This window comes from Apteryx mantelli, chromosome 3 (genome assembly GCF_036417845.1).
Source record: "Apteryx mantelli isolate bAptMan1 chromosome 3, bAptMan1.hap1, whole genome shotgun sequence".
In the NCBI taxonomy this organism is placed as follows: domain Eukaryota; kingdom Metazoa; phylum Chordata; class Aves; order Apterygiformes; family Apterygidae; genus Apteryx; species Apteryx mantelli.
In genome coordinates this window covers 122,108,978-122,133,747 of record NC_089980.1, presented here as the reverse complement: position 1 = coordinate 122,133,747, position 24,770 = coordinate 122,108,978, and the positions used below count along the sequence as shown (strand labels likewise).

The following is a 24,770-nucleotide window of genomic DNA, read 5'->3' as shown; positions in this document are numbered from 1 at the left end:
TTACTTTTTATATCCCTCCTATTGTGCCTTTTTGCAAGCTGTCAATTGTTGGTGCTCAAAATGGTGTCAACTCTCAGAAATTAATCTCTCTCTTTGTGAGTTTCTTTTTATCATGGCTGCCCTTAAGATACAAGATTCCTGTCAGCAGATACCTGTGTTTTTTGCCTCTTACACAGAATCTTACTACAAGTTGAAGTTCTTGCTTAATTACCAGCAATTAGAGGTGTCATCCTCCCCAAAATAATGTTTTAACGTAGTTCAATATTGTATTGATCTCTTTATTGATTGTTTATCAGCTAAGAAAAATGAAAAATTCATTTAAATAAATTTAAAAGATCTGTATCTACTTATTAATATATATTTATATACCTTATACATGTTTATACAGAAATAGATGTATATAATCCCTGAGCTCAGTGGAGTTTTTGTTTGGGGGTTAGGAATTTGGGTGGGTTGTTTGGGGTTTTTTTGTTTGTTTGTTTGTTTTTTGCCTTTATTGTGCCTATTAGCAAGCTGTTCCTGAACTCCTTTGCTCTGATTAGGAATCCAGCTTTCAAGCTAATTATATGCGCTTCTAATTTATGCACATTTGTTCTTGCTCTGGCACTGCCTTCTAACTTGGTACCTTTTTCCCTTCCCAGTGTTAACCATATTTGATATTTTTATCTGGGAACACTCAGCTTTTGTTCATCAAAGCTAAATGAGCCAGGCCTTTTTTACCTTTTCCTTGTAAATTAACTGTCTACTCTCTGATCAGCATAGGAGTTCCTACACTAAAATTCTTACTTACTGATTTTTTTCTCTCTCTCTTTTTGTTTTTTTACTTTGACTGTCACGTACATACTACTACATATGGGATTGAAGAACAGCTTATGCTCTTTTAATTCATTCAGAGAACAGTTTCTTTTGGCAAAGCGCGTTTTTGAGTTATTCTGCAATAAACATGTTCCATTTTTTTAAACTGATACATTGAAAACTTTAAAGACTGAATGAAATTTAAATTTAAATTTTTTAAATTAGTGACTGTCCCTATTGGAAAAAAAAAAAAATCCTTCTGTAAATGTGAAATCCATTGGTTACCTATTTAAGCTTTGGCAAAGAAGCTTGTATCAATAACCTAGTCAGTTAAGCCATACTAAACGAATGGATTGATGTAGGTAGTTCAACTGTAGATTTCTATGGTGTCAGGTGAGGAGTATTCTTTCTATTCAGAAATAATAAATCAGTAAATCTATTCAGAACTTAAGTGCTATTAACAAATCTCAGGCTGTCTATTAACAAATCTCAGGCTGTAGTTTAACAACCTATTTAGGCCAAGCTAAGTATAAACTCATGCTGATTATGCCAGTCTTGGGTATGGGTTCTGGGTCTTTTGCTTGTCATAGTAGTATTAACATGCATTTAATTGCTTGGTGATCTGATTCAGATTGCTTGATCCAGTCAAAAAGCAGCTTGTTCAAAAAACCCCCCCAAACAAACAAAAAACCTGCCTAAATTAAACAGCTAGTTTTTCACCTCATTTACTTCCCTAATCTGGCTCAGTAGAAGGAAAAGGGCAAAACCTTGCAGCCTCGTTGAGGAGAGAGGCAGGCTGGCTCCTTTACATTGCAGCCTGCGTTTAGATCGTCTTTCAGAAATTGTACATAAACCAGTCGTGAAACTGCAGCTTCGGATCCTTCTAGGGCCCTGAGATTGTCTCCATCCTTGTTTGCTAGGGACATTAATATACCTGATACTGATCCCTGTAAATGGTCTCAGCATACTTGATTGGGGCTCTGGGATTTACAATCATGAGGTGAAACAGGATTATTAAAAAAAAAAAATAAATCCATGTAACATTAAGAAAGATGCTGTTTCTGGATGTTATGATGCTTGTTCTATACTTAAATGTCACTGCTAAAAAATTGTAGAAATATATTATTTAAATACTTTATATATATTAAAAAAACCCAAACTTCCTGCTATGGTATCTTTTCTACAACTTCAAATTGAAAACTGCAGGGAGTTTTTTTGTCTTTTAAAAAGTACAACTTAAGAGGGAGCCCTGTATGAGTTCATTATTGAATTTTCTAATGTTATTGAAACTCTAATGCTTTTTCTTAAAAGAAGGGCTTTCTCCACCACAGTTTAGTTAAAACTCTCCAAAGAGATACTAAACATAACTTGGGTAGAATTGGCAGATTGATGGTAATATGTAAAAGAACTGGAAAATAGTGGCCTGTGGAAGAAGGCCATTTTAAACAGTGATAACATTAGTTAGTATTTTGAGACTTTGTAGAGATCTTCAGATGAAAAACACTTAAAATATAAGCATATTAACATGCTCCTTATTTTATATGTTTAGTTACCAGCTTGTAAATACTGTTTCTCATGATAAATTGTGACTTTTAATTGTGGTTTAGATTTTGAAGTTAAATCCTTGCAACTATCCTTGGAACTTAATGATGTCTTTTGGTATTTACAGATATCCAAGTTTTGTGTGTATCAGGTATTTGCATACCAAAATTAAAGCTTCATTAGAGTTAATAGCTGAATTTCTGAACATTCAGTTCTACTCAAATTCCCTAAGACAACAAGTTAATGCCAGCTCAGCTATCCCCTTGCACTGGTAGAGACAGTGATGGATTAATAGTTACTAGAATATCTTTCTGAAAGTGTTTTTTGTTTATGACCTTCACCTTGAAGTCCTGTGACAGAGCAAAACATTAAAATGAGAGTCATTAGAAAGCAAGTAGGAACGAACAGGAACTGGCTTTAGCTGTCAATAGGTAGTTGCCTCCTGAATTAGCCAGCCAGTTTGTTTAATTAGCTGTTTTTTCTAATCTTCTCTCAAATAACTGGTGAGGTGACCATCGTGAAATATATGCAGTATCCAGAGTTGCCAGTTATCCTCACCATTTCTCTCATGTCACTGCTTTCCTGTAATGTAAATTCAAATTGTAATGTTTAGATATTGAGATCATTTACAATTAAAACTTGCAAGTTAAGTTTATATGACTAGCTCTCTTAAAACTTCTCCTTTGCAGGTGCTTATTTAGTGTGATGTGTAAGTCACTGAAATAACACATGATATCTGACTGTGGAATATGGATCAGACTAGCTACTTAAAGCAGCAAATGCCATGAGTTATTGCTTTGTGCACTTTATAATGGAACCTTGGAAATGTTATTTTTCTAAAAATAACATACTCCTTAGTGGTGGTTATAACAAAACTGAATTTTTAGGAAATCTTGAGTCCAGATCCTAGCTGAACAACATGGTTTTTACATGTATGTGGGCATATTCTTATATAGCTTAACCATTTTAGCTGGAAAACAGAACTCCATAAAACTGAGGGTTTTTTTGTTGTAAATCCATAAATTATTTCAGTATTTCAGTTTTGGTTTGGAATTTACATATTTTAAGACTCCAGCAGAGATGACTGATGCATTTAGTTGGGCAGCAACTGAGCACCTGAATTATACCAAAGATTACTGAAAATGAACTAAAGCTTTGCCATTAACTTTGGAATCTCTGCAGTGATAGTGCTCAGCTCGGATGTCCTGTTCTGGCTTATGTGCTTAATGTCTTAACTATTTATTTGTTTGGGTAATTTTACAATGAAATGTAAAACTGGAACTGTGAAAGATGTTCGCAGTATTGAAAGGGTTTTTCAGGGCCTGAAACTGTAGTAGGATTTGATCTGTTGCATTCCCCAGAAGTGGTGCTCATAGCCTAATCAAAACTATTTCTTGAGCATCTATAAAATGTTACCAACTATTTTTAAGTTGGTAGTACGTATTACTGAAAAATTGGCATATATACATACATATATATGTGTGTGTGCACGTGTGTATGTATGTGTATATATATGTATACACACCTGTGTAGGAAAGGAAGGTTATAACTTGTGTTTGTTTCTAGAAGATTGATAAAGCTGAAGCTTACGAGGTCTCCTGTCTTAAACTTTTCAGATAGCTGTGGCACAGAAACTCTTAATCTGTGGACTGTCCTTATTATTTCACATGACTATTACAAAAACTTTACCTGTGGAATACAACATTGATGATAACTTCAGAGCTACAGCATCATGGCCTGTAAGGGTCTTCTACCTATATATGTCTCTTATGGCTGCCAGACCCAAATATTATTTTGCATGGACTTTAGGTAAGCAACAAAAAAGTGTATGTATTGCTTTTCATTTGAGATGCTGCCCACTAAGCATGTGTTGATGTGACAGTGCCCTCTTGAGGCCTTAGGAAAACATTATTACTTTTAAGTAGTATGAGGTATTGTCAGAGTACACTTGTTTGGGGGGATTTGTTTGTTTTCTTGTTTGTTTTTTACAAAACAATAACATTTATAAAACTAAGCACAGTGTTGTAACAGTGTTGCAAATGAGATCAGGGTCTACTGATCAAATCTCAGTGAAACATGGGGGCTTTTGGCAGGAAGGTAGTGTTTTAACAAGCAATGACTTTTTTCCCTTTTAAAAATTGTACTAAAGCTAGTCTGATACCTGTTTTTGATAATTAGATTTCAGCCTATCTGAAAAGCTATTCCAAACCTCTCTCTGTGGTTAGTTATCAGTAATTTGCTTGATGATGATATTCAAGCATAACAGGAAAGTGAATATATTGATATACAGATATATCGTAGTGTTTGTTAATAGTAGTTGGCATTTGCAGTAGTATTTCCAGACCTTGACGGGTGACACTTCATTTTTACTCTTTGCTTGCTAAAAATTTTAATTGACAGAAAGACAGAACACTGTAATCACTCATCTAAGACACTGAATAGATCATGTAGTTTAAACAATATTTTACCTTACACTTCATGCTACTAGGGAAAAAAAAAAAACCCACACACCAAGATGCTATATTTATGTAAGTTAGCATCTTGGAAATGCCTCACAAAACGGATTTCATCAGTTTTCCTCCTCTCCAGTTTTACATATCTGTTTCATAATTCTTTTGATTGAGAATCTGTGGAAAACAATGCAATAAAGAGCCTTCGTGTATTAGAGCAGCATGACTCATTTACAGCTGCTGGTTTCATTCCTGGTCAATGGATGAAGTGCTTTCAGCTTGTCTGAGTATAATAATTCTGGGGCATATTACAGAAAGAAATAATTCTGAATATTGTGCTGTTATGCACCAGTGTCATCTCTTGTCAAGAGCAGGAGTCAGCTAAAAAAAAAAAAAAATCTTCAGTTTTTTTCCTGTAATTCTTCAGATGGATTTCTGTTTATACATGCTTATAGCATTTCTTTGGCAAAATACTGAAGAACATGAACTGCATCAACTCTGTACTTTATTCAGTTTGCTAAGTACCTTGTTTTGGCCTTCCTCCTTCCATTCCACCTTATGTTAACTTTAAGGGTGTGAGTAGAATGTGCAGTGGCCTTAGGTTTTTACTGAATATTATGCTTTTGAGTTGTACTTTGTTATTCTTTGCACTTTAAAAGAAATCTGTTAATAAAATGAATTACTTATGTTAATAAAATGAATTACTAACTGAATACTTACTAAAACGATAATAAAATGAATACTTATTCTAGCTGTGCTCTCTGTACTCCTTAGTAAGAAAATAGATTTTGATGTCTTCAGCTGTTTCTAATTGAACATAAAACTGTCTAATGTTTGAAGTTGGCATGCATGATCTCAAATGCATAGTAGCAAATTCTGTTGCTTTTAAAATGACTTCTTAAAATTGTTGTTGAGAGGAAATAAAAATGTTATAAATTACCGTATATTAAATCACATGTCACAAAGCTTGCCTGCAGACCAGTAGAAATCAGGAGAATCTGAACTGGAGGAAATTACCTGTTAGAGTGGACATAACTTAAAAGTTTTAAAATGCAGTATTTGGAAAAGAAGGGAAAATACTTGTTTCTCTTACTTTCTGAATACACTGGATTAGTGCCTTCTGTCGAGTTGTTGAGAAGAAAGGGGAAGAGAAAAGATAATTTCATTGGCAGGTCATTGCTGTGTAAAGTAAATTCATTTTTAATGTAGTAATATGAATTGAGCAAATTTTAGGAGGGGATTAGCTGTAACTTAATATAATTATATTTATATATAATTTGAATATATATATATATAAAAATATAATTATAGTGCTCTAGATGAATTCTGAACTAACACAGAGGGTTACTGTCCTGTAACTAGAGGACTCAATCTGCATTGCTTCTTCAGAGCCTTTTGTCTGCCTCACTTCCAATTCTTTAGTATTCTTCGGAATTATGAGAGGAACTGGTGTTCTTCCACACATGGTCATTTATATATCCATGTGCCTCGTGGTTACGGTGTTTGGGTGCATGCACTCAAGTGCCTGGCTCAGCAGAGGCAATATTTGGGAAAAACTCCAGTTCCAGGTAAGTGGTTATCCAAATTTAGGAGGTATAACTTTGAGGAAGCTTTAGCCTCTGAGCTAACAAAGCTGAGGAAAAGGTGGTTAGTGAAATTTGCAGGTGGTATTCAGTGTAAAATCTCATGCTCTTTCCCATACAGTCTAAATTACAGTAGCTGACTTTTTCTCCAAGAGAGATATACTGTTTGTTTTGAACTATTTGAGCTTTGATATGCATTGTGAACACTTCAGACTCGGGAGCGTGTCACTCACAAGTCTTGTGCCACCAGTGGAAGTTTGGCAACTTGTTTTAGAAGTATGCAATGCTTACTAAATTACTCTGTTTTTGTGTGTTAGGTTTTGCCTGGTCTGTGTGTGGTGCTGTAAATGTGCACCTGTCTGAAGTGAATCATGCAATATTATTTTTATGCTTTAAACATCACCATAGCTATTTAATGAATATCTAAAAGCATGCATCTGAGTGTTGAGCTGCTATCTCAGATGATCGCAACCAATATATAGATAACCACTTCATAGTCTCAGTGCATCTCATTGAGTTTGTCTGTTTTTCTGTCAAATTGCTCAAGCAGGCCTATCTGAAGCACAGCATGAAATAAAACTAAGTAGACTGTATGAGAGAAAGAAGATACCTGTACCGTGAAACAGTGTTATTTTTCATTCTTTTGCTTTTGTATAAGATTTTCTTAAATTGAAAACTAGAATGTTGCTTGGATTGTTTCCTGTTTGTTCAAGTGTCTAATACAGTGATCCTTGGTATTAAAAAAAATAAATATGCAGCTTCCAAAATGTGATAAATATTGTGAACAAACTATGTGTTATGTGATGTGAATACTTGCAATACAGTCAGTTTATAATTCATTGTTTCTTTGTTTCATTGCAGCAGATGCAATTAATAATGCCGCAGGGTTTGGTTTTAGAGGTTATGATAAAAATGGAGTTACACATTGGGATCTAGTATCAAATCTGAGAATCCAGCAAATAGAGGTTTGTTCATGGCTCTTTCAAATAAAATGCATGCTCATGGAGGTACTTGGTTGTAATTTCATTAACTGTTCCTGTACATTTTGTTTCTCAAGATAGTGAATATGTTATTAATCAGAAATGATGTGTTCATACTCTTGGGAAAGGATCGAAAATAAAGTCTGTTTTGGATATGTTTTACCTGTCGGTTGACTTTCAAAATCTTTTGTGCTTATAAACAGCTGAGTAAATTCCTGGCTTCCTTATTCAATTAATCACAAAATAGTCTTTTATAATTTATATTACATAGTTCTGAAATATTTCATGACATTTTACAATCATGGAAATAATTTGTTTTCATTTTACAGTTTTCCACAAGTTTCAAGATGTTTCTTGATAACTGGAATATTCAAACAGCTCTTTGGCTTAAAAGGTATTTATTTTTTAAAGGAAAGCTTTTCTGCACTGAAGTTTTAGATAAATATGTCTTTGAAGATAATTTAACATTTAAAGCTAAAATCCACAAAACAGTGTGGTTGTGTAGCCAATTCCATTGGACGTTCCTATTCTTGAGTAATACTTTAAACCCTTTGAATTTAGCACTTACCTTTCAGTGTAACCTATCAGGTAATGATAGAAACTGTTTGTCTTTACCACTGTTCAGAGGCAACCTAAAAGTATTAATTTGTAGAGGAGTCCTTTCCCTCCCTCCTCCCTGCCCAGTCTTTAGCTTTCCAAGCAGTGCATGTTGCTGAGAGCACTGTGCAAAAAGCACATCTTTGGCTGCCAGCCTGGGAAGCGCTGACTTTCATTAGCCACACAGGGATACAGGGACTTGCCTGTGTTCTGAGAGGGAACTTTGTGCTCTCCGTCCATAACGACTGCGCTGCAGACATCAAACCCTACAATGTGCTGTCAAAATAATTTGCAAACTACTCAGCATATCCCTCAGATGCATTTTTTTTCCCCTTGTCTAGGGAACAGACATAGTGCCCAGTGAAGTAAATCTTTCTGCTTTTACCACTTCACTGTGGTAACTAGAAGGTAAAAAAGTGTTCTTGAGAGCAGTAGAGACACAGGTATTGTTTCCCTTCTCCCCATCTCTTGATAGGTGGTCTTTTACCAGTAGCTGGGGGTTTGACTTAAACCCCATCTTGGAACAGTTCAGAGGACTTTGTCTCTTATCTTGGGATGGCTGGGAACAGGATGTTGCTTCCATCAAACTTCTTTACAGGGTTTGTCCTCTTTGCTTCTGAAATGTTTTTTCTGACCTATGGAAAAAAAGAAATTCAACTTTGTGATTAGTAAATTGAATTTTGTGATTAGTCTAGTTGGCTCAATAGACAGTAAAATCTGTTGCTAGGAGAGTCAGCAAGGAAGAATTATATGCTCACAGGTATTGAAATGTATCACTTAGTAAAGCAAAGCAGTTATTTAAAAATTATTTTTAGTTTAGAATGAAAATAGAAGTTTATCAGTATTGAAACTGTAGAAAAAGGTCAAGTTTCACAAATTTTCAAATCTCCTAAATTAAATGATTTTAAAAGAAAACTTTTAGTGGGGAATAAAGTAACATTTCTGTTGAACTGAAAGAAAAAAAATTCAAATCAATTGCTGGTGTGTTGATCCTAAAAGAAGATGCTAAAAGAAGTTAGCATCTTTAATGAGTATTTTTAAGAACAGTCAGAGGATATCTTTTAAGGATAGTCTATATGCGTCTTCATTCTGCCACAGTGTAAGGGAGAAGGGTGGTTCTTAAAGTTTCACTGTGAGTAAAAAAATCACTTTTCATTATTATATATGAGGACCATGAATAGTAGCACAGAGTATATGTTACCAATCACTTGATTAGTTGGTATGCTACAGCAGTTCAAATAGCACAAGCTCATGTTTTACTTTAAACAACCACTTTTAATACCTCTCTTGTGTACCATTTGTAGAATTACCTAAAATCTTAGCTATTTCTCGTATGAAGTACAGAAATACGAGGCATACAAAGCATTATTTCTGTTCTTTCCTGATAATCTTGAAAAAGGAACCATCAAAATTACAGGACTTGCACAAACCCTGATCAGGTATAAAAAACTAGAGCTGGTAACAGCTCTTAAGCAGTTAACTGAGCTACACATCATAAAGAAATTTAATAAATATTTAATGTAGATCACAAAATATAGCAATTCAAAAGTATTACTGTAATAAGTTAAAATAGATATTTACATGGTAGCATGTATCAACAATATATATCATTGTGATAATATTTCCTGATTGAGAAGCTGTTCTTTTTCCCCCTCAGCCTGTTCATTCTTTTTTCCAAACAAGACATCTAATTCCATTTGTCTTTGGTCATATTTGCAAAACCTCTGTAGTTCTTATTGCTCTCTCCTGGCTTCTTTCCAGATTTCTTATCTTCTTACAGTGGATGTAGCGTACTTCTCCTAAGATCTCCAAAATCTCTTCCTGGCTTGTTGCAGTCTGGGTGGATGATTTGAGTGGATTAATTACCTTCTTTTTCTTTAGATAATATGCTTGCTAATACCTCACAATATTGTGTCTGTCTTTTTTGCCCAGCAGTCTATTGTTGACTCCTATTCAGCTGATGCTCAGTTTTTCGTCTTGTTGATTCATATTCATGCTCAGATATACTTTTTCAGTAACACTACATACTTAGTTTTGTATCTTCCATTTGAGGTTACTTCCTAGGTGTTTTAGACTTTGGGCTTCATTCCATCTTGTTGATTTTTGGAACATCATTCAGTCTGTTAAGTTTGTTTTGAATTCTAGTCCTATATCTGCTAAGAAAAAAAATACCAATCTCTCATCCCCCTTCCCCCTCCCCCCCAAAAAGAAAAGAAAGTGGCAAGGGATGAAAGAGAGGGGGAAGCGTACTTTTAAGTCTACCATCCAAGCTAGTAATGGAAGTATAGAACCAGACCAAAGACAGTCCTCTGCTGAACAGTTGATGCATCTTCCCACTTCTAGAGCAAATCATGGGTAAGCTATATTTGAATAGGGTTTCTCAGCCTGTTGTGATGACCATATTTCCTTGAATTGCTTTTAGGAGTATCAAGGAAATGTTTCAACAGGACTTATCACTGACAAATCCATGGACGGGTTTTTAAGTTTACTTTTAATTCTTTGGCATTTTTTTCTTCTCTCCTACTAGATATCTTGTTCTCTAACTTGGGTTGATATGGCTGAAATTTGTTTAGTTCAGTGAGCTTTGTTAGTTCCTGCATGCTTTGCAGGGTAAAAACAAATTGGGACTGAACTGGTTTACTGATTTATTAATGAGACATAGGTCACTGATTGGCAGTTAATTATAAATTCAGTTTTAATATCAGTACTGCAACAGATAACATTTTTTAAATGTCTAGTATTGTGGTTTATTAAACAAAGTTTTAAACACCCTTCTATAACTAATCCTGAGAAGTTTTAATAGCACTTGCAAGCATGTAAATATGCACACGTGTGCACACACTTGCATGCACTTCCCACCTCTGTTCCCCTCATACACAGAGAGAGGACACGTGGGCTACAAGCACACAGTTCCTTCTGGAAGTGGGGGTCCCCTACTTGTAGACACCTCCTGTGGAGATGTACATCTGTTCAGCTTTATGGGGGACCTGCTGGTTCACAGGTCAATTAGAAAGCATGCTCTGAGTTCACATTCGGGCTCCTGATGTAGTACGTCCTGCATGGACAGCCCGCTGGCTGGCTGCAGACTGCTCGCTGTGTCCGCCCGGGAGGATGCTCTGTCTCAGCCTAGGCAGAGGTCATGTCGTGATGCTGGCGCGGGGACTTGTGGCAGTGTCAAACCAGGTTTTGACTACTACTGTTGCCACTCCAAGGTCTCTCCCTGGCTTCTTACAAATTTTCATGTTTCTTTTATACTTCTTTTCAGGCTAACACATTCTTTGTTTCAAAAGTCTCCTTGAAATTTCCTTGTTACTGTTTAATTTGGCTGATGGTTGTCTTCCTCTTCAATATGATCTGTTCTGGGCAAACAACCTCTGACAGTTTTGTGTATTGTGCACATGCACACACCGCTTGCTCACTCTTTCTGGGTCCACATCCTTATCTTAGCATGTGTTGTTAGCCAGGCCATTTGGCAAGGGAGGGAGCTATGCAGGTACCCCGCACTGAAGAACTCTAAGATAAAATTTACCAGCCTTCTCGACTGGAATACAACAAGTTTAGCAGAATACTTTTGTTCTTTCCCAAATCAGATCCTGTCTTTTTACCTTCTGCTCCTTAACATTTACCATATCAATTGGTCTCAACAATCTTTTGAATATATGGAAGTTGTAGTAAAGTAGATATTGAATATTTCAGCTGTTTCATTAAGTTGTCTTCCTCTTTGAATAATGAACCTGCATTCTCCTCTGTCTTTCTGTTACTTGGTATGTGTTTATAAAACATTTTGCATATTGATGTCTATGGCCTCTGTTAGTTAGAAGTCATTTTGTGTATTAGCCTTAGTCGTGTTCATGCATGCTCTTGCTGTTTATTTTTACTTCACTTTCATGTGCATCTGTTTCCATGTTTTCTACTGCTTTTTGGTTTTCAGATCATTAAAGAACTCTTGATGAAGCCATATCAGGACCTTACCATGCTTCCTATCATTCTTCCACATCATGATGGTTTGTCATTGTGTCATTTAATGTTGTCTTTTAGAAAACTACCACCTTTCTTTAACTCCTTTTCCCTTCTTCCTTCTAGAATTCCTGTCTCTAAGACCTTGCCTATTTATTTTTGAGTCTCAATTTTTAAACAGCAAAATTCAGCATTTTCCTGATTTGATACATTCACATCCCTAGAGTCATTAACTATCATTTCATTATCATCATGCTCACCCAATTGCCCTACACAGACATATTTTAAACTATAGTCTCTCTATTATTCAGAATTGAAGGCAGTTGTTACTTTTTCCCTTCTCCCATACATTGCTTTCATTTTATGAAATAAATATCTGACTCATTGCAAGAGTTTGCTGGATAGTCTGTGCCTTCCAGTGTAGCTTTTCAAAGACATTCTTGGATGGCTCAAGATCCCTTATTAGCACCAACACCTATCTTTGGATGTTTCTGTATCACTTCATTATAAATGAATACATAAATGATGGCATTGAACATGGGTTAGCACTGAAGGTTAAATCTGAATCTGTGAATAACTTGAAGTATTTTTTTATGAGTCATAATGTAATGGTATTATTTAATACATAGTTCACTGTAATTGCATTGCAAATGGTATGTTAGAGATACCAGATGCTAGAAATGTAAATATATAAATGATAACAGGTAAGATGTTGGTAATCTTCTATCTGTCATGTTAATTTATATTGAATTGTCTTTGACTTGCTAGAGTGTGCTATGAGCGAGCCACCTTCAGCCCAACGATCCAAACCTTCATTCTTTCTGCCATCTGGCATGGGGTATACCCAGGATATTATTTAACATTTTTAACAGGAATACTAATGACACTAGCAGCACGAGCTGTAAGTACCAACCAAGTATCTTAAATAAGTATTTTTTTTAATGAAAATTGATCACATTCTGCTTTATAGTTGACACACAAACAGTCTCTGATACTGTTGTTTACTTCTTTAGTTATGAGAGCAGTAGGAATGATTAATGATAAGGAGGGGCTGATCAGTAGGAATAAGCAAGACTGTACACAGACTATAATATCTTTTTGGGATATCTCTTATGGAAGCTTTTCCTCTCTATTAACTGATCAGGTATTATGCCATGCTGAACAGGGTAATGTCACCTAAGATTGTTTTGAAAAAGCATTATCACTGATGACCAGGAGCTTAAAATTTGAGGGTCCATGCTATATATTTATAGAGTCCCTCCCCTGTCCCTAGTTTCTATCCAATACTGTTCTAAAGATGCTAACTAAAATATGTTTCATCTCAACTAGCAGATAAACATCTCTAGTGCAGTTACTACCCCAAATTTGCCAAGTACCTATGTAGTAATATTAACAAAATGTTGCAGCTGCTATTCAGAAGCAGTCCTGTTAACTCTTTACTTGCTCGACATTGGCTGAGTAAATTTGTCAAAGCTCTTATAATACTGCTTGAGAAAGCTGAGTAAGAACAGAGGCAGGTTACTCAAGGGGGAAGAGGACCAAAAAATTAGATGATGGCTAGGAGCAGAATAACAGACCCCTCTTCCATTGAAATAACCAGGAGAATGAGAAATGGAGCAGATTTCTCTGTTGCTAAAATAGCTAGGAAGGGGAAGGTGGTACTTCAATTGTTATAGATTCTTACTAACAGTAATAAAACGTGCTCCTCTTCTTTCTTTACAAAGATTTGGGTGTTATCCTTGTTTGATAGCATTGACTCCTTTCTTCATGATAGGCATAGTTCCCTTCTCCTTTCCAGATTCTACCACAGTTGACTGTTCACATTTATTAGCCAGGGGACTGATGCAAAAGCCAAGGTCCAGGGAGGCTTCACAAATAAAAGTTGTTGCATTCTCTCAGCAATGCGAGTCCTGTAAATTGGACTCCTCCCTGCACTTCATCCTGGGCTTCACTAGTAAGCTGCATTGTATTCAGATTTCATATCTGTCAAATCAATAGGATGTTAAATAAGAAGCTGTTTAGTTTTTGTATGAACAGGTACTTAATATTAACTGATAAAGTATGTTAAAGAGATATTTTACCATGTTTATAGTTTAACTCTACTAGCCTTTGTTAATCCTGCAAAGTTCAGCAACCCTTATCACCTCAGTCCTCTCATGTCATGCCTAAGCATGTATTCAACTAATTTTACTCCCTTTAATCGTTACACATTTCATAATCAGGTGTTTACTAGGGACAATTATGGATTTATTTTAAATGTGATCCTTTGAGTCCTAAACTACTAGATTTCTACACAGGAAATTCTGTAAAAGTTCACCCAAGTTTTACAGAACTCATGAACTCGGGCATTCATGTATATGTCCATAGGAGAAAATGGGGGAAGATGACAGATAGTAGGATGAAGGATATGTTTTATGTAGCTAGAATGCCTTAACTTATTTAGTTTAACTAAAAAAAGGCTCAGAGGAGGAATATGGGTAAGAAGGGCAAAAGAAAAGGGTAATATTCTACAATGTAACCAAAAAAAAAAAAATCAGAAAAATCAGCATGAGCTAGCTTTGTATACATTTTGGTGGGGAGCAATAACAGGAGTGGTTGGTGGAACAACTTTCCATCGAGAACAGTAGTTAATTTCCCCCCACCTCAATCTTAAAAATCTTTATTTTTTCAGGAGCAGGGACCTTGTCAGAGTCTGTAGAGCCAGTAGATGATCAAGAGAGTATAGGAGCTGTTGAAAAAGATGAGGCTTTAGAGGAAAGACTAAATTAATTCATATGATAAGGAGGCTGGTGACATTGCTATTTAAGATGCTTCTTTAGTGAAGTCATATTAGAGGTTCTGTCTCAAACTTGAGTTATCTATTGAAGGTCACAGAACAAATTAACAAAATAAACAGCAACAGATCTTTAAACCAGACAGTACTCATCCAAGAGTTGTAAAGGAACTCAAGGGTGAAATAGCTAAACTGTGTACTTTGGTGTGCAACTTTTCAGAGAAGACTATCTCAATGCCAGATGATTGGAAAGTCGCATTTGTGATAAAAAGCTATAAAAAGGGTGAATTAAACATGTTTTGACTTGTCAGTGAGTTCCTCTTTAGGTTCCCCTAACTGTGTTGATCAGACCTCCGTTGACTATGTTGGGAGTTCATGTAGGCATTGGGAGGGCAAACTGGGAAAAAAAAAAAAAAAAAAAAAAAAAGGATGTTTCAAAGTACAGGTTCCAATGGGCTAGTTCTTCACTATGATATCTTGTTCATTTTGCATTTTAAATTGAGTTTACGTATTTACTCTGTTTTTCTAGCTTCATTTTAAGTACCTCACCCTTACTTGTATTGGGCTAATTTCTAACAGCTCAAAAGAAATTATGTTCGCCATGCATGATAAGTAGACATGCATTACAGAAGTGCATCAAAAGTCACTGCTACAAAGAATCAGTGTCTATAACAGGAAAAAACAGGGCTGCAGACTGCAATTGTTAGTTTAGTGTCAAGTGACAGTTTCAGGATATTTCCGGTCTGATTAACGTGAAGTGTTTTATTATTAACTTCTTAGAAACAAGTCTTGTGGAGGGTTTTGAAGGAAAAAAATCACATGGGCATTATTTTCTCCTATGAATGATAGATAAAACTGGAAAAACAGTTTTGAGAGAAAATTAGGCTAATTCATGACAGAGGCTAATGTGTTAACACAGCCAAATGCAAGTCAATAACTCCATTTTTTTAATATTAGCCTTTTTAGGCTAAACTAGAATGACCTAAAAGGTGGTAGTGTGGTGTATGGGTTAAGTTTACATCCTTTTCTGTGGAGCAGAGGGAGATTCTGAAATAGAGAATTATGATTTAATCAGAAGAAGCAAGGAAAATGATTGTTCTGAAGGTGCATAGTGAGAGCAATGTTTTATTTGTCAAGGCAGTCCCAGGAGAATTGGATGGTTCAGAAACCAAAATACCTGACAGAGCCTGGATGGGATTTCTAGCTACAAGTCTGAGGGCAAGAGGGGAAGGGAAAGGAAAAGGAAGAAACTTAAATATTCTAAGAAGAGTTTAGACATCTTGGATGACTCTGTTAAATGTTTAAGTGGAAGGAAGATGCAGTGGATCAGGGGATTGATTGGAATGTTAGAAAAATTGGTATTATAAGTAATGAAAGTTGATAGAAGATGAGCTTTCTGAATATCAGAAATTATATCAGTGTCAACAAATTCCAATTAGTAAAATGAATGAGGACTGAGTGAAGACCCTGGGGTTTGGCCATCTTCAAATATAACTTAGGTAGTTGGGCATTTTGAGAACCTTCAATATGTTCACAAGCTTAGAAATAGAAAGGAGAAGACAGTAGGAAAAAACTGGGAATACAAACAGTGAGATGTGAAGATAGTTTTTACTTAAATGAGGGCCATGCAATGTTTGTTTTGTGACAGAAGAGGGAGGATGAGAGATTGAATAAGACTAACTGAACTGCCATCCTTGGTCACATAAAGGAAGCAGGGGCAAAATCTATTGGTGTCTTTCTGATGCACAGTCTTATATAAAATTGAACCCAAACCTGCATGGGTTTGGGGTTTTTTAATACTGTCGGTATTCCATTATTAGAACAGAATTTTATGAACAAAAGAAAACTCAACATAGGAAATGATTTGAGTTTTTTTAGAATAGTTTCACTTGATATTAGTTGTTACTAAGAATCCTGAAATATGTCATTAAAATTGATTATTTTAAATATTCTGATTTATACCCTACCTGTTCTAAAATATATCCTATTAGCAAGTATATGAAAATGGCTTACCATATAGAAGCTTTCAGCAGAAGCATTCTGGTTTTCAATTACTACAAAAATATATGTTTGCAGAATCACTTGATGGAATGTCTGCTACATTCAGATAGGAAGTCTAAAGTTGGACTGGATTTATACTGGAAGTATCCACTGTGGGTGTGGGTGTGTACACATTAATTTACTTTAATTCCTGTGCTGGATAAAGCATACTATTTGAAAAGGCAGGGAGAGAATATGAACTGATTGTTATTGAAGTTAATTTATTTTGGAATGGTTCAAAGGTACTTGTCCAAACTGTAGCGTTTCAATTCACCTAATCTAACTTATTCTTACCTGCTTTTTTTAGATAAGAAACAATATCAGACACTACTTTGTTGAATCTCCTACTGTTAAACTATGTTATGATATTGTAACGTGGATGGCAACTCAAGTAGCAATAAGTTACACAGTTGTGCCATTTGTACTGCTCTCTGTAAAACCCTCTTTCACCTTTTACAGGTAAGCACATTTTACCTGTTTCCTTGTTCTTTTCTTTAACTTAAAGGCAAATATTTTCTGTTGCACAAGATTTCTGAAGTCGTTTTAGTGATAATTAAATATTTGTTAGTTGAGCGAACTGTCTTTCTATTCCAGCACTTGAGCACAGTTTCTGTTGTGTTTAAGAAATCAAAGTGCTTTTGTTTTCCTACTGTAATAGGCTTATTTTTTCCTGAAGGAAAAAAAGAAAAAAAGGGGGGGGGGACGCATTTGAGATTACTCTATGCCCTTGACCTGCTTTATAATAAGACAAGAAAATGGCATCCTAAAAGTAACTCTTATTAAAAAGTAAATAGTTCAAAGCAGGTTTCCCTTCACTCGCTTCTGGTACTGATAATAGAAATATATTATCATCTTTGTAAAGCACTAAATACCGTGAGGGAAGATTTTATTTCTTTTTTTCCCATTACTACTTTAAAAGAAAGGAAATATTAATGTCTTACTGATGCAAATTTCTTACATGCAATCTATCATATGCAAGTAGGTTTCGACAATTTATTTAAGCATCCTGTAAGAGCGGTTGGAGTTTTACTGAATTATCATTTTTGTTTATTTTTTAGCTCCTGCTATTTCTGTCTTCATATTGCCAGCGTCCTGGTGTTGTTGGTATTTCCATTGAAAAGAACTCAAAAAGGAAGTAAAAAGCATGAAAGCATCCAGTCCATGTGGTCCAAAAAACTAGAAGAAGAAAATGTTTTGCAAAAGAACAGTTATTCCACAACAAATAATAGTTTCAGTCAGAAACAAGAAATAACCTGCAGATATCAAGCACTAAAACAGTGATTGAGAAATACTATGATGAATATATTTTGTATGTTTTCAGAAACCCATTTTTAGCACCTTTTAAAGGGGTTTGTATTTGTTTGCAAAGATGTTTAGTAAGAAAAGAATGCATTACCTAGAAAAATCACGTACAATAGCAAGACTGGAAACAAAACAAATTAACCCCTCCCATGCCATGTCCCTGTGGGTCACGCCTTATATGAAGATATTACCATTATTTCAATGGGCACTCAGGACTTGCAACGTATGTCCATAGGGTCATATGTGTGCCCTTTGCTGAATGTACGTTGTGTATCCCAAGGCACTGATGGGGTGGAATAAAATTGTGTCAATCTAGGGTTAACAAATGGAAATTATTTTTTCCAAATGACTTGCCTTAAACCCTCTATTTACTGAAATATTGTTTCTAAATGGTATTTTCAAGTTTGATTTTATGTGGAATGCATATATAATACTAAATGCTATAAAGAAGATAAAAATATGAAGTGGAAAGTCATTAGAAGATTTTTGAATCTTTAAAAGGGAATTGCAATAAGCATCTCAGTATTTGGAGGGTTTTCTTAAAGTATCTCAAACTGTTGCAGTACACTACAGAACTGTAAACATTACCAATGCCAAATTATATGTAGGTTTCTTTGATAAAGATTCTAATTACACAAGTCCTTTTGAATGGATTAAAAAACAAAACTGAAGGTTCACCTTTTCCAGAGCTTGATAGCTCTAATGTAGGTTTCTTTTACTTTAAAATAAAAACAATATAAAATACCACTAAGTGGACTTTGCAGCTAGAGAAGGAAAGGCAGCCATAGGACACAGAAAAAGACAATGTGCAAGCACCAGGCTTTCAGTGAAAAGTGCTTTTTTACCCTTAAATACCAGAAATCCTTATTCTAGAATGGAGCTATTTTACAAATAATGACTTTTTAATACTTAAAGTCATTTTGAAGTTTCAGGCATGCAGTAGTTAGCTGATGATGCTTACACATAAAAATAGCCAAATTACCTTGAGCTCATAGATAATAAAACAGGAAATTACTGATAACCAAGTTTTGTATGCTTGATAACTGATGGCCCTTTATCCAAAGAAATATGTGAATTTGCGGAAAAGCTTTTTCTTTAACCTAGAATTTCAGATGCAAAGTTCACATCACATTTGTAGGTAAATAGAGGAAAAAAAAGAGAATATCTGACTGAATTTTAATTATGGAAATATGTCAAGGGGATAATGCAGTGATTATATCTATTCCAGACCATTTTTGTGGTGATGGTCCCTGCTAGAGTACTGTGTTAAAGGGCTAGACTTTAATTGCTTATATTCTGTATTTTCATATTACTTTTTTTTTTTTTTAGTAAATACAAACTGTTTATCCACATGTTATTTTAGCTTTAAAATTGATGCATTATTTTTCCCTGGCAATATTTTGTAACTTGTTGATTAATAACCTACAAATGAATGAGAAAAACTTTATCATGAGGAAATATTTTGAATCTTAAAGACTTTTGATCAGATATCTGATAGCACTAGTGGGGTGAATATTCTTAATATTTGTAGAACTGCAGTGATAGTCCTCAGTTTTGGGGACATTGTCCTGCAAAAATAGTCACAAGACTTCTCTGGGCTAACTCTCTAAAGAACCAAATCCTAAGTCAGGTCAGAGGTGTTTCCTTGCCATGATAGGTTAGCACTAATTAAACTACTTAGGAAAGTGGGAGTGAGAATGCAGTGGGAGCAGATGAGTCTCTGTTTTGCTGAGCAGGGATGCTAATATGGCAGTCATGAAAACCGATGATCTTCAGAAGAAAATAATCTGATTTGTAAATCCTTACTTTAATTACACATGTAGACCTCTCCTTGAATGGAGTTGCAGTTGTCATTATACGCCTTTTTGAAAAGGCATTTTTGTCTTTTTCCATTGCTTATAAGTAAGAGCACACTAGTTTGTTTATGCTTATTTATCCTTATTAGATATAGAATCAGGAAAGACATTTTCCACCTTCTGTTCTTGAAGGGACACTTGCTTTAAATAAGGAATAGAATTGCCCATTTCTGGATGGATGAGTAGATTTGGGGTTGATGCTTTCAGCATTTGTTACTGTTGAACTTAAATCCCTCTTCCTTGTTGGTGCAGTCTACATTTCTACCAGAACAAGCATTTTTGGATGCTAGTACAACATCTAATGTATTGTTTTTTTCCATTAATATTCTGGTACCCTTGTTTTGGCATGGGTACCAATGTGTGTGATGAGGCGATTTGATTCTTAAAAATGAAATACAAGAGCAGTTGTAAGCGCTCGCAAAAAGCAAACAGAGTTAAGTTAGAGAAGTATTCAGTACTTCCGTCTGAGTGAATTCACATATAGTTTTGTTTAAAATTCTTGTATAAGAGGAAGTTAAAACAGTTAAGAAAATCTGTACCTGCTTTAGTTGGGCACTAGTAGCAAAATACAGGTTTCGAAGTTGGGCGTGATGGTTTCTGCATGCATTACAATTATTTTTTCTTCATGATTTGAGCCCCTTAAAACATTACAGCTTTAGAAAATTATGACAATTAATTCCATTAGTTCTGCACAGAATTTCTTCTGAAGTGTAGTGTCCTAGAATTTATGCTTTAAATGTCATTGCTAAATATAAAAATACTCTGAACCAAAATCTGCTCTTCATGCAAATCAGTTATCTATTGTGACTATGGAGAGAGTTATATTTTGGGTTTTTTGTTTTTTGTTTGTTTAATGGCAGCACTCTGGTCTTAGTCATTGTGTTTTTGTTGTTTTCCTTCTGCTTTGCTAGTTATCTGCCTTGCTATGACAAATGAAAATGTTGCACTGAATCCTTTTAATCCATTCAATGAAAAAATCAAGAACAAGCAGCCCTCATGCTTCAGATAATTTTTAGTTTTTATATGTGTAATTTCATAATATTGGATTTGAAAGGATGTTGGTGACTTACTATTACTGAAAAAAATATTAGAAAGTAAATTTCTTAGAAATGTTTTGGACATGAAGGTAACCTGGTTTTAAATATTTTTTTTTTCTCTTATTAACTAATGTACATCTAAAAGGTGAAAAGTCTTTATTGTATTCCAGTTCAGCACTCTCTGAAAAGTCAATATAACATATCCTTCATAACTTTATGCTGCTTTGCAGGTATTTGCCTATTGTGAACGATTCTTCCAGGCACTTAATGTGTTAATGTTAGTTACTAAATGTAGTCACCCTCATAGTAGCTGTATGCTTACTATTTTTAATTTTTTATGTTTCTGTATTAATGAAAGATATCTATATTATATATTTAAATAATAGTTTCAGTGGTGCCTACTACTGTTGTGATAGAGAAGGCTCTGTTGGCTTTACAGTTGCATATATGCCCTTCTTATTCAGAAACGTTATTCTTCCACAGACATTCCTTAAGCTGCCACATCCACAAGATTTCAGTAATAGGTGACAATTTGAAACCTATTACTGTATAAAAATATTGGTATGCATTTTAATATGCTCTTGATGACAAATCATATTTTAATGAGAATACTTTACAAAGAGATCTTGGTATATCCCCAGCTCTACACTGACTTGTTTGATATCATGACTCGTGATGTTTTACCGGTATAGTATATTATTTATTAAAAGAATTTTACACATACATAACTTGTTCCCTCTACCCTATGGGAATGAATAATACAAGTATAAACACTATTATGTGTGTATGACAGGATGCACACAGAGTAGTTGTGCCCCTTTACTGACACTGATCCAGTTAGTGGTAAAACTTCTGATGTAGATGAGATCTGTTTTTGCAAACACCATTACAAGATCCTGGCCTCCTATCAAATTCATGTCAAAAGTAATTTCAACAGCTTCTGGATTGTCTCTCAGAAGCTTTGCAGACAAAATTGTATATTTGTTTAAATACATGGTCAAATATATCCTCCATGATTGCATGCAAATGTGTCACTGATGCTTACATACAGACTTTCACATGCTCAGCTCTACAAACTCGCCTTGAAAAGATAAAGAAAAGTACCATTTGCAATAATTTAGGCTTTCATTTCCCTTGCTCTTATCTCTCACTTTCCAATTCTCATTGAATTCTGAAATCAGGTTTCTGTAGTTTTGTTTTAAAAGGAAAATTTGGAAATAGTGTCATTAATTTTGAAAAGTGATCAGTGTTACAAATCAGAAGGAAATACCTTTCAGAATTTTAATATGAAGACTCTAGATACAAAAATATGCATATATTCAGTGCTGATTCATCATGGCATTTAAGTACATGATTAGCCTTTATGTATTTATTTAAGTCCAGTAATATTCAGCAGTTTTGGGGGTTTTTTTAAGTCCTGTTCAAAAATCAATTGGCTATAAATGCTTGAAGTTAAACAAGCACTTAGGTGCTATGCTGAATTAAGTATCTAAACAGAGGCTCTACTGAATTGAGCCTACTCTCATTACATTTCCAGATCTGTCTGGACCTAAGCTAGTTGTACTGTCCTGGCCTTTATCCTCCTCATAGTCATTGCTGATTTGGCAATATTACGTGCAGAACTTGACAGAGAAGTTTCCTGCTTGCTTGTGACCCAGGCTGCAGCTGCTCTTAGCTAGGTCTACCTGGATTTTTGAAGTGTATTGCAGTTTTAACCTAGGCACTTGATAAAAGGTCATGAAATCCAGGCATCTGCAAAGTCACCGTACAATCTTACCATTGCAAATATTGCAACAGTTGTTTATTAAGGTAAAAAATAAAAATATTTTTACTATTTTTAATTTCTTAAAAACATGTTTGAGGTGAATTTTTTGTATATTTCTAACAAAACCTAATTATCAGCTGGAACAATTTTCATCCTGTTAAATAATATTTAAAAAGCAATTTTGCTCACCTTGCAGTTACAGAAATGTGCAAAAGCAAATTTTGCCACTTAATTCTCTTCTGTGTTAGCTCTGTGTCTTGTGACTTGCACCTGCTTTTGTATTTTAAACATTTTTAAATTGCCTGGATTCATGTGCATATCCATATAAGCATAGTGTAAACTTCATGGATTGAGGAACTGTAGTTGCCTATAGTATGCATAAATATATTTAAAATAGGCCATATCAATATTTACATGAGACTAGCTTTGAGCCCTCCAGTTGTACGCTATATTTACTGAAATCAGTTCTGTTCTTAGAGTGCTAAGCTTTCTGTTTCCTAAAGTGAAAACAGAACCTGTAGGTTACATTTTAAGAAGAGAGTGAAGCGCTTCTTTCAGTTTATTGCAAAACCAGCCCTTCCAGGATTTTCTGCAGCATGCTATGAAGATATAATTTGACTTCAGGTATATTACTGAAATCTGAGTTGGAAACTATGCAGGGCTACTTTCAGAGAAAACTTTTTATATGAGTCAGTCCTAGTACCTTATTGCAGACCAACTTCTCAGTAAGAGAAACCTTTTCCTTCAAACACTTCTTTAATCTTACTTTCATTCTCTGAGGGGAAAAATACCCCGGGTTGGAATTTAGATTTCACTACAACATCTAGTATGAACAGATAGCCGTGGTCCATGCTTTAGTCTGAATTAGGCTATTAACTTCCTTCCAAACTGTGAAGATGTAATACGAGACAAAAAAAAATAGCGAAACGGGGTGCCTAGAGACTGGCAATCAGAATAGTGCAACACTACGTATTAAAAGTGCGACAAACTTTTGTCACAATAAGTTGAAGAAAGGGAGTATTTGCCTACACATATTTTGCCTTTTGATGTGTTTATTGTTTCTCTTAACACCTTTTCTTTGTCTTCTTACCTTTTTTTGTCCAGTGATATTGACTATTTCTATGAAGAATCTTCTGATGTGTCTTACTGTGACAAAGGTGTCAAAAATGATACAATAGTAACTAGGTAGTTATCCTTAAATCCCAGACCTCAGATGTATTCTAGATCAGTTAGAACACAACGTTCAAAATGTATTGATTGAAAACTAGTGTAAGATGGGTAAAATATAGCGTTATTCAAAGATGTTGTAATAAGTTATTCAATTTAAGAATTTAAAATATGGAACTTTGTTCTTTCCTGCCTTGGTTACACATTCAAAGGAATAGTTTTACCTCAATGCAGAAGTAGTTATGCCTCCAAATACCCATTTGTTAAGATGAGAAAACACCCCTAAAAGTGGATAGCGACAGTATTCCTCAATTTGCCTTTCCTGGTTCAGAATATAATGCATTGTCAGTGAATTTCATTTTTATTATTCCAAAATATATATTTTTTAAAAAGTGTTATTTTTCAACAGATCCATAAACTAAGTGTTGGTGTATGGTAAAATTAAAATACCACTGTTAGTTACACTGTGATTGTGATATTTTAATAATTACTTATTTCTAATTTGTCTCAGCATTGCTGCAGAAGCAGCTTGCTGTTATGTTTTAAAGGTGTTTTTAACTTGCCTATAAATGTTTTTTTCTAATTTGTGTCTTTAAATCTGATTAAACTGTAGTTGAAAAAAAACTTTGAACTTGTTTTGCTAAATTCATTGGTGTCTGTCTGTTTTTGAGTAAGTGCTAAGAGAGGAAATTATTTTAATGCAGTTCATCTGCAGCAGCTTATGGGATCTAACAAGTGATTATATTGTTTGCTGAAGGGATTTTTTTTTTTTTGCGCCACGGTTCTGACATTTGAAATGATCACTGTTTGAGGGAAATATTTAATGTTGCCTCAAGAATGATAGAATAACAGGTGTAAAAAGCTTAAACTGAACATGAAGACATGTGTATCTAGAAATATTTAGATTCATGTGAAGTTTTCACAAC

The 24,770-nt window shown here is 34.8% G+C and overlaps 1 protein-coding gene and 1 long non-coding RNA gene across 2 annotated transcripts in view; both read left to right on the top strand.

Annotated features, from left to right (window-relative positions):
• MBOAT2 (membrane bound O-acyltransferase domain containing 2) overlaps window positions 1-18,051 on the top strand; it is a 92,287-nt gene extending 74,236 nt beyond the window's left edge. The window contains exons 8-13 of the mRNA XM_067294268.1: window positions 3,954-4,146; window positions 7,232-7,335; window positions 7,680-7,744; window positions 12,673-12,805; window positions 17,025-17,176; window positions 17,776-18,051. Of these exons, the coding sequence (XP_067150369.1) occupies window positions 3,954-4,146; window positions 7,232-7,335; window positions 7,680-7,744; window positions 12,673-12,805; window positions 17,025-17,176; window positions 17,776-17,998 (870 nt within the window). The 3' untranslated portion in view covers window positions 17,999-18,051. The remainder of the gene's footprint in view (window positions 1-3,953; window positions 4,147-7,231; window positions 7,336-7,679; window positions 7,745-12,672; window positions 12,806-17,024; window positions 17,177-17,775) is intronic.
• Window positions 18,052-19,340: 1,289 nt separating this feature from the next.
• On the top strand, window positions 19,341-24,475 carry LOC136991604 (uncharacterized). Its single transcript, XR_010883837.1, has 2 exons — window positions 19,341-21,473; window positions 21,554-24,475. It is a non-coding gene; the product is annotated as an uncharacterized lncRNA (long non-coding RNA).
• Window positions 24,476-24,770: the final 295 nt, after the last annotated feature.